We start from the raw sequence: 15100 nt of genomic DNA on the forward strand, positions 1-15100 counted from the left end.
GTTGAGAAAGGTGCTATATACCCCCACCAACAGACAGGAACAGAAAATAGGGAAAAATTCTCATCTTCCCAATCCCCTTCAAATAAAGGGTTAATAACAATTGGATTGAAAGGACTCATTGTTCAACGATGACAAATCTAACCAACTCCAGAACATATTTAGCAACAAGTATCATCAAAAAAAGACTACCTGAAAAGCACTGAGGTTAAGAGTTTCTAAGTAATATTACGACAAGCATGGTAACATTTTAGGGATGACGTATTTTAACTACTAAAACACAACAGGAAAAAACTAAGCAGATTAGCAGTTACAACAGCACTATAAATTAATGGAAGTTCATACTCTTCCTTAAGTGCACCCTTCTTGTTCGGTTCCTCTACAAACGCTTCTGTTTCTTGCTCTTCTGACATCCCATGCAAGTATGGGTTCAATGGTGGCGGCCTCCAAAATGATCCGTTTTTGAACATACGGAAATCTTCTGTCCTCCACTTGGTTGGAGCATCTCCCTACAAAAAACTGTGTTTATTTTGGTGTTCTTTTTATTTCACTCTGCTTGAAGTTATGAATTGTCACTAAAATTCTACTTGCCTGAAGAATTGAATAAAGCTTCCATCTATAATACACATGGGCTGGAGTCTGGTTTTCAAATAAAAACCTAAACCGAAGAGCAAAGAAAAGACACAAAGCATATTACAAATTATTTAACTGAAGCAAATTCAAAGGAAGTAATAAAACAATACAACCAAATCATTTTCAGAATCCCATCTCAGCTACTGAGTGAACTCAAGATAGCTAAAATCACATACACCTACAGCACAGCTGTGAAGAACTAGTGCAACCACTCCACGCACATACTCATGCAATCTGCAAAGCAGAGAGCAGAATTCTACAAAGGCACAGCACTTCTCAGAAGCGAAAAGCAGAACAAGCAGGGTCAGAAAGAACAACTGTGCAGCCCCACAGTAAAGCAGAAGAATCATCAGCGTCACTACTGGAGCAACTGCAACCTTAGCACAAGCAGTGCAGGAACTCTTAGTTATACAGTTAGGTTGCTCACATCGAATACTAAATGACCTGAAGTGTTCCACCAGTAAACTGTCAGTCAGAACACTCTGACAAGATCGGGAAGGGGCGGGGTGTGGGGGGTGGAGACAAAAAAAGGTCCATTTTAATGGCCAGGATTTAATTGACCTGGGTATTTTCTCAATTTGTATATAAAAATCAAAAGGAAGCACTTCAACCTTACTGCAAATAAAACATTTTTAAAAGGTTATTGAGTCTTTCCCTGAAAAAGTTTTTCAGAGACTGCATTCCACAAGAAATTTGGAAATTGATCCTTTTTCATTCCATTAATGACAAAAGCTGGAAATTCTCACAACTTCACTATGTCAGCTAAAGTTTAATTCTATTTGCACTGACATCAAAAAATTGACTCCCAGCTCTTGCTAAAGGTTAGAAATTAGGATCCAGGAAAACTGGACTTTACACTGAGTTAGTCTGTCTGTTTTGGGGGAGATTTTTTTTTTTTTTTTTTAAATGTATGCTACTGCATCCACTGATAACTTTGAATGCCTCAGAAGAGCAGGCATTAAATGTAATTGTATTTATTATATATATTTTTATATATGTACAAATGTATTTTATAGTGCATTTATATGCACACATTAGTAACAACTGGAATAAAAGTGCATTCTTTGCCACAAAAAGATAGCACAAGCATTTGTACAATTTGTATGATTTAAATCTGCACATAGACATAGTAAAAACAACTCTTATTAGTATTTCAGAAATGAAAAGCATTAGCAACAGTGAAAATAGTTAGCACTACAAATCGAAGCAAAGTAATAAGCACCTGAACATTGGATTGTTGATTTCTCTGTTCATGATCATGGCTTCAAACATAGGCCCTTCCCGTACCACAAACTCTATCATTCGATGTATCAAAGCGAGCAAATTCCTACAACAACAACACAGTTAAAGAAAAATTGATTCAGACCTAACACTATATAAAACTACACTCCACCTAAGATACTACAACTGTGCAGGAGATTATTTTGCTGTATTGTTAAGAAAACCATATAGAAGATAAGGTAATATGGAACATATTATAGCCTTGCATCATAGACATGGGCATTCTAAAATAAAAACATGCCTAGGAGTGGTGGAGTAAGAATTTAAGAGGACACCTCTTTCCTGAATTTCCACGGCTTAGCCTACAACCATCTCTTGCTTAATAGAAGCTTAATAGTCCTTATGCATAAAAATGGACGACACCAAAGTACAACTAACTATCAAAAACTAGGCCCTCATCTAAATTGTCTAGAACTAAGACCAAAGTGTTTAGCTAAAGTTCTACAGAGGAACAAGTGGCTGAATATTATGCTTAAAAGTAAACACACATACTTTTGAATATTCAGTAGAAACTGCATTCAGCTTTCAAACTATGCAAGTATGAAAGGAAAAGCAAATAGCCTTCCTGATGCCAAAGAGGGCAATGGCTTTATTAAATTTAGATGATCTCTTTTTGGTCAAGACTCAACTATTGACATAGAACAAACCTGTCCATCATTTCATGTCATACCATCCAATGTTTCCTCCCTCACAAACTCAAGTGAGCCAAATCACAATTAAAAATCTGTATTCATTTCATTCAGCACTACATCCTGAGGCAGGCAAGAAGCAGATGTGAAGTGCACATTTTTCAAGCCACATCTGAACATGTAGAGCCACTTATAAGCATGTTAACAGGAGACAGTCATATAAGCTTTATAAAGAATAGTGATCTTCAGTTTCCAGCCTTTTGGGGTTTTTTGGAAACAGGATCCTGAATTTCCAAATATAGATTACCTACATATATCAAAAGCTTCACAGCACGTGTCCTTTGAATGTGATGCAAACAAAAAAAAAATGCAGATTTTTACATTTTTAAATTTATTTTCTTAGATGTAACAAATGGATCTCTGTTCTTTACATATATCTCATTAGATTTACTTCTAGCAATTTTTAAAATTATTAAAATTCAAAAATTGTTACACTGAAAACCTGCACAATTTTCTATTACTTCTTAGTAATGAGGTGATTATTATATTCTACCATGAGTATTCAAAGTTTTGCCACAAATATAATGCACTAGATTAAAAAAAAAAGTTTCAGCTTAAAAACATAGTAACAACCTGCTCCTGCCATCTGCAAACTTAGCAAATGTTGTTTTATACCAGCTAGCATTAAATCTACATTTGTCTCAAATATTACACAAGATAACAAAACAGCCACCTACAGCTCAATTTTCCTGTCTGTTTGCTTTTTATAATCCCAGAAACATTGTAAATGGACATAGTCTCAAGAATTCTGTAACCATTTTATTTAAAGTAATGTTCTGAAAGTTTAAATAGCAAGACTGTTCTTGTAATATGAGCTGTATTTGAAAACATCAGTAAGAAAAAAAATACAATTAGCTTTCAAGCCTCTGAGCTATTATACCATTCATTTATTTTAAGGCAAGTTCAACGTGATCATTTCTGGCTTCCTGCAGAACCATACCATTGGTTTTCATCTAATTTTTCTTTCATAGAGTACAAAAAAGTTGTTTAAGATCAGTTCATGCTTGAACAAGAACATTTGCTTTGGAATGACCTCAGATGTATGAAAAAAGATTCAGTACATCTCATATGTGAAAGAGGGTGTTACATGCATTTTGGTATGTACAAGACATGACCTAAAAGTGAATTTCTCAGAAAAAACTTGATTGTGTATACTCAAGGTCTTCTGTTTAGTAAATGTTAAGAAGTCAGAGACCTTAAAAACCAATATTGAAAATTTTCAAAGAAAAGAGAGTAATTAAATGTATTATCCCACTGAAGTCAGTCGACGTTTTTGCATGATGTGATGCACTGTATGTCTTAGCAGTTGTCATGAGCACCTTTTAAATTCATCAGGAAAAAAAATTTTAAGTATTTTCAAATACAACTCAATTAACATGAGCTTTTCTCATGATACAGGCTTTCAAAATGCTACAGTAAATAAAATGGAAGCATTTTTCTCTGAAAGTTAATTACTCTGTAAGCACTGTACAGTTTTACAAGTACTTGTTCTACTACTCAGTATGTTTCTCAAATCAAGACGCCTCCTGGCCACCCTAATTATTCATGTTTCTACTCAACAAAAATTGTACTGTCCTAAAATTTCATCAAAAATACTAGTGCATTTGAGCACCTAATGACAAATACGTTAATATACTACTGTAACTAGCTTTACAAATCTCTTCCCCCCCACATACACACGTAAAAAAAAGAAAAAAATACTTTGGGACAATTAAAACAGTGTAGTAAAAAAAGACGATAGTTTTAAGTGCATTATTTTAAAATGTCATTTAGCGTAAGTTGGCCAACAAAAAAAGAGTTTTTCAGTTATAATAAAACCACATTTATTGGAGCCGATCGTACCAATGTCTGGTCAAAAACTGTATACTTTCCCAATCCATCCCATGATGTTTTCCTGGTCCCCCGCTGCCGCAGACAGTTCAGCTGGTGTTGCTCACCAAGGCCAATGTCAAAGAGAATTTGGTAATCTTTTGTGCTTATTTACTTTTAAAACAGTGTTGTGTTCCTGTGTTTGGGAAAAGGTTTTAGCTTAACTGAGCAAGAGTATACCTACACTAATGTGAAGGCAGGAGGACTGATGGGGACCAAAATGTAAAAATACCCTTGCAATACAGAACTACCTTTTTCAATGACCAAAATTATTAACTGTTGCACATTAAAAAAAAACAGAAATCAAAACCGCTTTTTAACTGAATCAGTTACAAATTGCACAAATTAAAAAAAAAAAAAAAAAAAAAGAGAGAGAAAGAAAAACCCCCACAGCACCACACTGAAGACAGCTGCATCCTAGCTATGAAGTACTCAGAGGTTTATGTAAGGACTTACACAGCGCCTCTAAGATAAGCTATTTCACCCTAGTGTTCGCTCACAAAATTACCCTGCAACTACTTCTAGTGCTCAAATTCAATGCAAAAGATAATTATTTAAATCTATCCTCACTAAAAGCAGCGTTATTAAGATAAGGATAGTAAGACTGTAAAATACACACATTTCTCTCAAGTGTCACGAAAGAACCATTGCTCAGTCAAGCCATTACCTTTTCCTCAACATTACCATTTTTCTTTAAAATTCCGAAGGGGAAATTTTCTATATTTAGATCAGTAATAATAAAGAAAAACATGTACCTTTCTGTTGGGATAACCACTTTGACTATGGCTTGCGACAGAGTCTGTATATGAAGTCACATCAGATAATAAACATAGAATATGTGAGTATTGTTAACAAGTAACAAGCAAAAATATACATATGCAATGAAAATACTACACATCTATCACAAGTTTTGCAGGCAATCACTGCTGTGAAGTTATAACTAAGCAATTACACAAAATGCAAATGTTTGTGTCAGTGAACCATAAAGGTTCACTAATTGCAAAGTATCAGAACATTCCTGTCAGAATGTACACTGATGCATGGAATAGGTACTACGCCGCATATAATTAAGAAAGGAGTTCTTAAATTTATGAAAAGATTCTAAACTAGTTGACTTGGATCACATTGGTATTACTTTATACCCAAGTCTTACAAAAAACAGTCCTAATATTTAAGTGTCATTCAAAGAATCAACAAATTCTTACAAATGTAAATCAAGTTGGTTTGTGATTACAAGATACTTACCCTTTTAATCAGCTAATATTCCAGAAAAAAAAAAGTTTGAAAACTGACTCCATAAGTAGCATAAAATACTTACTCAATGTCCAGATTAATTACCTTTAACACAAAATACATCATTCCTCTAGTGTAAAAATAATGCTACGCAAATTAAAACGTAGTATTTCCTCTAAAGAAAACAATTTAGATACTGCAATTTGGCAGCCAACAAAAGGGGGGGACGTAGGAGAAAAAAATCCAGGGAGCCTGGAGGGGGAAAATGATAGCCAGATTTAAAGCAACACTAAAATAAATCAAGACCCAATATGCTGTACCCTAACACAGACATGAAACAGAGCTTCAGGAACTACGTAGGTTCCCTTGGGCTAGAGCAGGGAGCCAGTGAGTTGGTACACTAACGGCCGCCAAAGCCAGCCTGAACAATGCCAGTCTATGAAGCCATTGAAATACTGTGACAGATGTAGTATTTAACAATGAACTATGGCCCAGGGTACTGTAAGTTACCTTCTCAAAATCTTCCTTGTTTTTTGGTGGTGGTAACATTGGAGCATTAGGATTCTTCAATCTCTCCCTAGGCTGGGCATTAAAAGGCAGTCCTGACGGAGGAGGCGGGAGGGTATGCTCCATCATAGAAGGTGGAATGTATATTGGATGTGGTGGTATAGGTACAGCTTTGCCCCAGCCCAGCTTCATTTCAAATGACATAATCATCTTGCCTGAAAAAGTGAAAGTAAAAAAAAAAAAAACCACCAAAAAAAACCCCAAAACAAAACCAGAATTCTGTTATACACTGGTTCCACATCGCTTTAGATTTCTCCATGCAAGTGAAGCATTTAGGTTTGCCTGCCCTGGTTTACTTTTTGCTTACATTGTTGACTAGTGTATCACATCTATCGAAATACATCATGTGCAAACGAAAGCCTATTACATGAAATATTTTATTAATCTTCCCCCAATGTACATTTTCAGGAGACTACAGTACACAATTACTTCAATTGTTGGGGGAAAAAAAATTTAAAACTTTTGATACTCAGCACATCAGAATGAACAGAGTAATTTTTAAGTTACATTATTTCTGCACTCCAATTCTTCGAAATGTTTTGTTCATAATAACAAATTTCAAATGAGGTTATGCAAAACCAAATGTAATAACCAATTAGACCTCCTAAATACTGTAAGCCTACTTACTAATGGTCCTAGTAAAGGACCATTTTGAGTAAGCTATGCAAGGGCAACCTTTCATTTTCTATTCCTTTTGTCAAGGATGATGATTTTTGATTTTCATGCTCTTGCTGAACTGTAAGGACATAGCTTTCTTCATCATCTAAGGTATTTTTTTCTTTTTTTTTTTTTTCAAATGAAAGATAGACAAGATAATCCATATGCAAAATTACATGTCTGGTATAGTACATTTACCTCTTCAGTATAAGGAATTTAGCCATTATCCAAAAGACCATAACATATTTATCACCAATTATTGATTTTATCCTGTCCACTAGTTAAATTTATTCACAAAAAATACACTGTCGGTAAGAACTACAAGTAATAGATTCCTTCTTAAAATAGTCCGTTTACAGAGGAGAGATTATCAAACATTACCTCCTGCTCACATTTCAAAACAGTCAGAAATTTTACATCTTTATCACAGCAAAGTGATAAGTATTTCCAGCCCTTGTGTACACTACAGTTTAATGACATTCAGCTTCCAGTAAAAGTCAGTGTAAACTAAAATCACTGCTAGTGCAGTATCTCCTGGAGTTACAGTATATCTATCACTAGTCTGATAAAACAACTTGAAGACATGCTTACAGTTACTCCTCAGTATTCCTACAAAGATAATTACTACTCCAAACTGAGAAATCTGTTTACCATTTAAATTCTTCAATGCTCTTTCAGCATCTCTTCTGTTCATAAAAGCAACAAAGCCACAATTTCTTTCTCTTGCTCTTTCTTCATCAGTTCTTGGCCACATAATTTTAACACTCGCTAACGGTCCAAAGCGTCCAAATTCTTGACACAACATCTCTTCATTCATCTACACGAAAAAAGGTAAAACTTAGCATCTTGCTACTGTATTTCTAAGATACTCGTTCATATTATTGTCCAAATGTCAAGATTTCAATTTTTTGAGTTTCCTGAAGAACAACACTTCATTGATACCTCCCCAATGCGATCTACTGCAAAAGTAATAACTTCAAAAATTGCATTTTAATCTGAACACACTCAGTTTTTTGAGATATGATCCACCTTGCACAGAGATATCCATGCAAAAATAATTTTAACTGAGCATTTTTGCATCTAGTAAGTGGTAAGTCTAAACCTTAACTTTTGCAGCATCACGTACAGAGCATTCATTTACATGAATACTGCCTCTGCAGTCACCAACTGTACCTAGTATATGGGTTTAAACACATGCATATGGTTCAAAATAAGAAAGGGGGAAAACTGCCACTAAAAACAAAGTTCAGCTGGACCCACACATGCCAACACTGCACTTCATTCCTTGGCTCCAAACTTACTTGAGGATTAATGTTTCCAAGATACAAATTTGTTGTGCTTGGATCTCCAACATCATGTGACCCTGGTGCATAATCATCCAGTACTACAATGATGGAGGAAAACACAGAAAAAAAAGAAGTCATAATCCTTGCTATGCATTTAAGTGACAACATTATATTGAATGAGAAAAGAATCTATATTACCACCAGATGATCTGTTTCTTCTTGAAGGAGCATCCACTGAATAAACAGAAGAAAAATATATAAATTTAGCCTACAAATTTTGTATCCCGAACAAACGTAAAAAATAACATCTACTTACTCGAACGACGCTGGCCATCTGAATCTGACTGGGGTGGTTCAAAACGACTCAGTCTGCCTTTTGTTTTATGTCTTTCATCACGCTCCTCCTGTATTCTACAAAACAAGTTTAAGATAAGTAACAACTTAATACCATTTTGAAGTTTTTATTCTAAAATTTTCAATTAACTTTAGAAATAGGGGAAATTTTTAATATTAAACAATGGACTTGTTAAAAATTTCAAATTTCTGTTTAATCAACTGGAATATATGCACCAGAATGATTCCAGCTGCATGCTTTCTCATTCATACTGTGTTTTAATCTCAAACAGAATTGACTTGGGTAGAGAAGCACAAGACCAGAAATAAGAATTGTGCTCTGAAAAAGTGACCTGAATTCCACATCCGATTGCCAGAGACCCACTGACCATTCAAATGACTTTTCAAGATGCACATAACTCCTTAGTGTCTATTTCTCCTCCTACCTTTTCTAAGCCTTATTCATGTAGGCTGTCACGTTGTAGGGTAACAGACACTCCCATATGACCATACAGGACCCTGTCTCAGTTTATACCTCTGAGGATAGTACTCACACAAGTAACTATTTGGTTCTTTGTAGCTTGGCCTTAAATCCTTGTACAAAGATATTGTGTACCATGAATACAAGGCTGTCAATTCAATTCATTTACATGAACTAATGAACACACAGCAGTGAAGTTCAGACACTACTCACAAGAGCCATTTATGGATTTATAATGCAGTACCTATTGTTTTCTAATGCATACAGATTGTTTTCCATCTCTAACATTATGGCAAATATATGGCACTTATTTATACTCAACACATGTGCTGCTCTTTTTGTTGTATCACACATTTAAAAGTGGAAGAATTTGCTTTTTGAAGCATTATTCAGCTTGGTTTTAAAATTATGCAAGCTGAAGCACATCTCTAAACTTTAATCACAAGTCTTATTTCTGCATTAATACTAAAGCTCAATCTCATACTACAACTCCCTCCTGAGTCTGATACACATTTCAATTTGCTATCTCTTTGCTACACCCCCATCAAGAGAAAAAGTCAACACCAAAAACCTGAACATCCTCATCCATTACAGTACCTACTTGTCTTGCTGAATCTTCACTAACTTTAACAATGCATGAGACCATGTTAACAAGTCTTCTCATTTACAGGCTCACACTTGCTAATTTGTAACAAATTGAATCCCAAGTTCCACTCCTAAGTACCATACTGACAGCAGCTGCCAAAGAAACAAACCTAGGTTTCCATTTTTTATCCTCGTAGATGGCTGGTTGATTCAACCATCAAAGCTTCTATTCACACCTAACTGATCCAAAAATCATCTTGCATAGCTTTGGAAACATAGCCAGCCATTCACGTACTGAGATCTCTGAAATACTTTATGCATTAATTGCTCTGGATAGTCTTCTCCTTCAGAAGGCAGTACCAAACTGTTTCAAAAGTCCAATCAAACATCTCTGACATGCCAAGAAATCCATTCATTTCAACAAAGATTTAGGCAAGCATACCAGGCTTTTTTGGTTTGTTTTTTGATCATTTTATAGCCTCTGGTCAATGCTAGATTTCAGAACAGAAGTCCTTTTTCAGCAATAGTGGTAAACACTTCCTCTCACCAATCAGCGTAAGAGAGGGCAGAAGTATCAAGGAACACTACAGAACTAATTAGATGGCAACTGATTATCCAGACAAATCACAGACACCTACACCGAGCATCTACCAGCACGGGTTTGTACTCTGTTTAACTATCATTGACATTGTTAATTAAGTCATATCACTCCATAAGCATTTGGGGAAAAAAACAAAACAAAAAGCTACTTTGGGAAACGGTTGATCAAGAATGATCCTAAATATTGCCTGTAAAAACAAGGTAAAAACTTTGCATCTTCTTTATTTACAGTAAAAACTAGTCAAACTTACTGCTTTAATTCTTCTTTAAAAAGTTCCAAATTACTCTTTTTCTTTTCCTTCTCTCCTTTCTTCAAAGGCTAAAATGAAAGATATATCAGCCAACATTTCAGCAGATAAAATGAAACAAAAATAAAAATTAAACATATAAAACAAAATTTTAGATAATGTCCATGCATATTTTACCCACAGCTTTCAAACGAAGTAAACTAAAGGAGAAAAAAAAAAAAAACCACAACAAACAAAAAACAGACTTGAAAACATTAAGACTGAGCACTATCAAACACAAAGCTAGAAAATATAAAATTAAGGATAGCTTAAACTGAACTTTGTTACTTCTCATTATTGCAATGCAGCATGTGTGATCAAACACTCTCTACAACATACAAGTCTGAATTATCTATAATATATTTTGTCAGTTTGTTCCACTTAGAAGCTGACTACACCCCTAGCAAACCATCATGCTCTAATTAAATTCATATATGTGTGTACATATATATGTAAATTATTTTACATATATATTCAATTATTTTAGCCACAAACATTCTACGTGAAAATAATTCCTTTTCTTGCTTCCTTTTTAATATAAATACAGGTCTGAAGATACAGTTACTCTAAATAGTTCAAGATCCTCAGAAAAAACACTCTTGAATGACAAAGAATATGGATATTGTAATTTTTTTTACTGTAATATATGCACCTTAATTAACTCATGTGAACTCATCTTCAACAACATTGCTTTTATATAACCAAATTTAAATGAAAACTTTTCCAATAGGCAGACATACAAAATATTTATTGTGTTACACACTACAGCTTTGGAAAAACTGGACTTCCTACTCACCCCAGGCAAAGTTGTTTGTTTGTTTTTGTTTTTGGGGAGTGTCTGCCAAATAAATAAAATCATTTTTACCTCATTATCTTCAATCACCATTGGACAGGGCAAGTGAGTAAACTCATTGCATTACTTGATAAGTATTTATGACAAATTTGAAAAGCAGTAATATTCTTACAGTACAAATACTTGCATATGACAGAATAGAGCTCAGCATAATAAAAAAATGATACAATTAATTTCTGTAACTGAAGAGCTTTACATACAACGAAAAATCAAAACTGCCATCCAGTATTAACCCACTAGTCTAAATTTGAGTTTTGTTTAAAGCTGGAGGGAGGTTAGGATGGGATTACCCACAATTATCACATTACATCTCATTTCCCACCCTAACAGGCAGTATCATATATGTTTCACTTAAGCTTAAAAATTGTAGTAAGCTCTATTAAAAGACTTCTTAAAGATATCCAAGATATTAATTACACATTACACATATACAGTAGTAACAGTAATCATATGTAATTATCACTTGACTTGAAGACTAAGTTTGTTCAGAAAATGAAAATCCCAGATTAAGGGAAAAAAAAAGGTATGAAACCATGCAGAAGTCAAAATAAATAAATAAAAACAAGGTGTTCAGCTGTTCAGCTTCAAAAATGTGTAAGTTCTACAAATTATTCGGTACAAGTCAAAGAGCTAAAGGGACTTCTCAAACATTACCACAAAAAAAAAAAAAAAATCAAAAAACCTCACTAAGAAAAACTTAGATTAATGCAAAGGTCCATTTTTTTTTAAGTTATAAGAACCTAAAAACAGATGGCAGCAAGAAGAATTGCTTCTACAACTTCACAAATTCTCGGGATTGGAAATACTGTTACTTTGCAACAGTCACTAAATCTGTACTCATGAGAAGTCTCAGTTAGCAGGAACACAGTAAAAACACAGAGCAGTCAAATCAAAGTGCAGTACTAAGTATATCATGCTGGATATAGGGCTACTGGACCTCTGCATTTCATCATCTTGTTATTTGCTATGGGATTAAGCAAATCAAAATTTCCACCTTTTTTAATATGTGGTAAATGCAGATAAAACTACTCTGCAAGATCACACAGACCTTTTCCTAAGTACTTCTAAATACTTCCTAAGTATGTGGTTAATATTCAAATAGGAAACTTACAGGCTTTTTGGTTTCTATCATTAAGAGGGATGGAGGCTTCTCATTAGATGGCTGGCTTGGTTGATTTTTTTGATCTGAAAATCGTGATGAAGGCTTATAGATTTTACCCCGTTTTTCATCTGTTTCATGCTCCTCTGAAATTAAAGGCAAATTAAAAACAAATTGTATTAACTAATGCTGCACAATACTGTTCATTAGAAAGAATGCTGTTCTTCTTTAGTCTTGTTAATTCAATTCAATATATTATTTCATTTAAAAAAGTGATAATACAAACATTCCGTAATTTAACATCTTTTAATATGAAGAAAAATAACAAAGACTAGGTATTTTAAAAACAAAGCATTTTTTCCCTCTGAAGTTTAAAAGACAAATCACGCCACTACCTACCTAATGAGTCAAAGTATAAAGCAGATTTTAGCATCAAGTTTCCCTTTCTGTTTCTAATGCAACATTAATTTTAAAATGCAATTCAAAGCCAATCTTCGTCTTTATTCAAAGTCAAATGATCCCACCCTTCCCTCCGAAAAAAGATTAGTTATACCTTTAGACGCATTAACGATTCCTCCTCTTACAAATGTTTTCACTTTATTACCATCACTTCCTTCAAAGGCAGCAAGGAATTCTTCATAAATTTCTGCAGCAGCCTTCTCATCCTCCTACGTAGCAAATGTTAATCTATTTACTATCATCACAGAACAACCTTCACTAGACAGCTATTCTTAAATTAGATATGTGACATTCGTTTTATTTTCTAGAGTTCATGCTACAAACTACATCAAATGAGTTTCAATTTTAGACAGAATTAAGATTTCTTGAGAAATGTGGGAAGAACATAGCACATAATACGTAAAGCAAATAATGCTCAAATATGACTGTTCATTTACAAGAGTTTACATGGCAATTTAACATTCAAAAGATGTCAAAGGGAAAAGATCATATGGAAGACCAGCATTATGCGACTGGAGCTTTCCTGACCTAAGCATCAGAGAACAGTACATAATCCATCTCACCCATTACCATCAGCCCATATGACTGAAGGAGATTAACAACAGGATCACCTTTATGTATTTCCCAGAGAAGTTAATTCAATGACTTAATAAAGTTGAGTGAGACACTAAGTTTAGCACTAACGTGTTTCTTTAGGCTAGTATTTCCAACAACCTAGCAGGAGATATCCCACTGAAATATAGTAAGAGTTGTGTGTGTAAAGTTCAAAGCCCAAAATTTTCAAAACTTGCACCTTACCAACTATAAGCTACATATTTCCTAATATCTGGATGCTCCTGAGTGTCCTAAAACTCAGTATCAAATTTTAATGTTTTTATTAATTCCAAAGGAAGCCATTAGACAAAAATATGTTTTGCAGAACAACAAGGATGCATACTGAAACAACTTCAGAGACAACAGGTACTCTTTCTAATTATTGAAATCCAATGATAGAGAGCAAACGAATTAAAAAAAAACTAAGGTGATGGCTGTCTTCATTTTGAGCAATACAACAATCAATGAATTGTTGTAATTCAGCATTTCAGGAGCCAGAGAACTTTATTTCTCACATAGAAGGAAAGAGAAGCAAGCCTCTGTCTCTATCTTAACGGCATGGATGCCAAGAACGAATTAATCACATAAAATACAATTCACTTTCGTTCTTAGAAAGCTGCAATTATCAAAATTAAGAAATTTGGTGGTAACGCTGGTTGTAATTTAAAAGCAAACTTATTTCAGCTCTGCATAAAAAAATAAAAGTTTTCATTGTATACCATTACCTTCTTTTTTAATTCTTCTTGCTCTTTCTTGCTCAGAGTCCGTTTGGCAGCACTCATTTTGCCAATACTGAATGCTTTAAGTTTGTTTTCCATTAAAGGCTGCAAAAGTAGTAAGAAAACAAACATTAAACTGCTTACAAAACAATTAAAATAATGTTACTCTTTACCTTTGTCTAGACCAGAAACTTTCTCCCTGAAGTGACTTAACCTAAACAAAACAAAAGGCTTCCTGTACTTCTCTCTGAACTTGCCATTATCCAACACAACAAAAAAATTTTAATCTACTTTTTTTTTTAAAAACAAACCATCCTTGGTTTAATGAGAAAGCTTTTAATACACCATTCATACACAGCTGAAATCTGAAAGGTACTTGCTGTAAGAGCCTGGAGATCTTATCACTACACAACACAGTTTCTAAACCTTTGGAAATACATGCTTTGCACTGCAGTTCCTTTTTGATCATTGCAATTTCCAGGTGGGGAAACACAAAATAACACAAACCACACAAAGAAAATGTCTAAAAGCTTTTCTGACTACTCTGGCCAGAAGAATGTTTGCGCAAGGTTGAACAGTTGTAACTGAAGAACAAAATGGATGCTACATTTCAGTTGTACTTCAAGGTTAAGTGGAATATTTTTGCTTGAAAAAGAAAATGCATTCTTGAGGTTTTCAGCTACTAGTTAAATAAAACAAAACCCCTCACATTTAGCTATTGATTCTTTCTGGTTTAGGTAATTTAACCTCCATTCCTCCATTCTTGAAATCCTGACGAAGGATGGACTCCACGTAACAGTCATTTCTGGGTAGTATGGAATTGGAATCCTTAAGATTCTATTTAGGTAGTTAACAGACAGGAAAGCATTGAGAGAAGA

At 34.2% G+C, this 15100-nt stretch overlaps 1 protein-coding gene across 6 annotated transcripts in view; it reads right to left on the reverse strand.

Moving 5' to 3' along the window:
• Nucleotides 1–15100, reverse strand: part of U2SURP (U2 snRNP associated SURP domain containing) — a 56161-nt gene that overhangs the window by 26878 nt on the left and 14183 nt on the right. For 2 of the 6 annotated variants that reach the window (XM_068406011.1, XM_068406007.1), the window contains exons 3-16: nucleotides 14229–14327; nucleotides 13004–13118; nucleotides 12463–12596; nucleotides 11295–11336; nucleotides 10463–10530; nucleotides 8529–8623; nucleotides 8411–8446; nucleotides 8228–8310; nucleotides 7578–7743; nucleotides 6213–6424; nucleotides 5225–5268; nucleotides 1853–1957; nucleotides 589–655; nucleotides 343–506 (exon numbers count right to left, since the gene is read on the reverse strand). In XM_068406011.1, the coding sequence (XP_068262112.1) occupies nucleotides 343–506; nucleotides 589–655; nucleotides 1853–1957; nucleotides 5225–5268; nucleotides 6213–6424; nucleotides 7578–7743; nucleotides 8228–8310; nucleotides 8411–8446; nucleotides 8529–8623; nucleotides 10463–10530; nucleotides 11295–11336; nucleotides 12463–12596; nucleotides 13004–13118; nucleotides 14229–14327 (1430 nt within the window). Of the gene's footprint in view, nucleotides 1–342; nucleotides 507–588; nucleotides 656–1852; nucleotides 1958–5224; nucleotides 5269–6212; nucleotides 6425–7577; nucleotides 7744–8227; nucleotides 8311–8410; nucleotides 8447–8528; nucleotides 8624–10462; nucleotides 10531–11294; nucleotides 11337–12462; nucleotides 12597–13003; nucleotides 13119–14228; nucleotides 14328–15100 lie in introns of those variants that run through there. The other 4 variants (XM_068406008.1, XM_068406010.1, XM_068406009.1 and 1 more) reach the window with 4 other exon arrangements.

This window comes from Nyctibius grandis, chromosome 8 (genome assembly GCF_013368605.1).
Source record: "Nyctibius grandis isolate bNycGra1 chromosome 8, bNycGra1.pri, whole genome shotgun sequence".
In the NCBI taxonomy this organism is placed as follows: domain Eukaryota; kingdom Metazoa; phylum Chordata; class Aves; order Nyctibiiformes; family Nyctibiidae; genus Nyctibius; species Nyctibius grandis.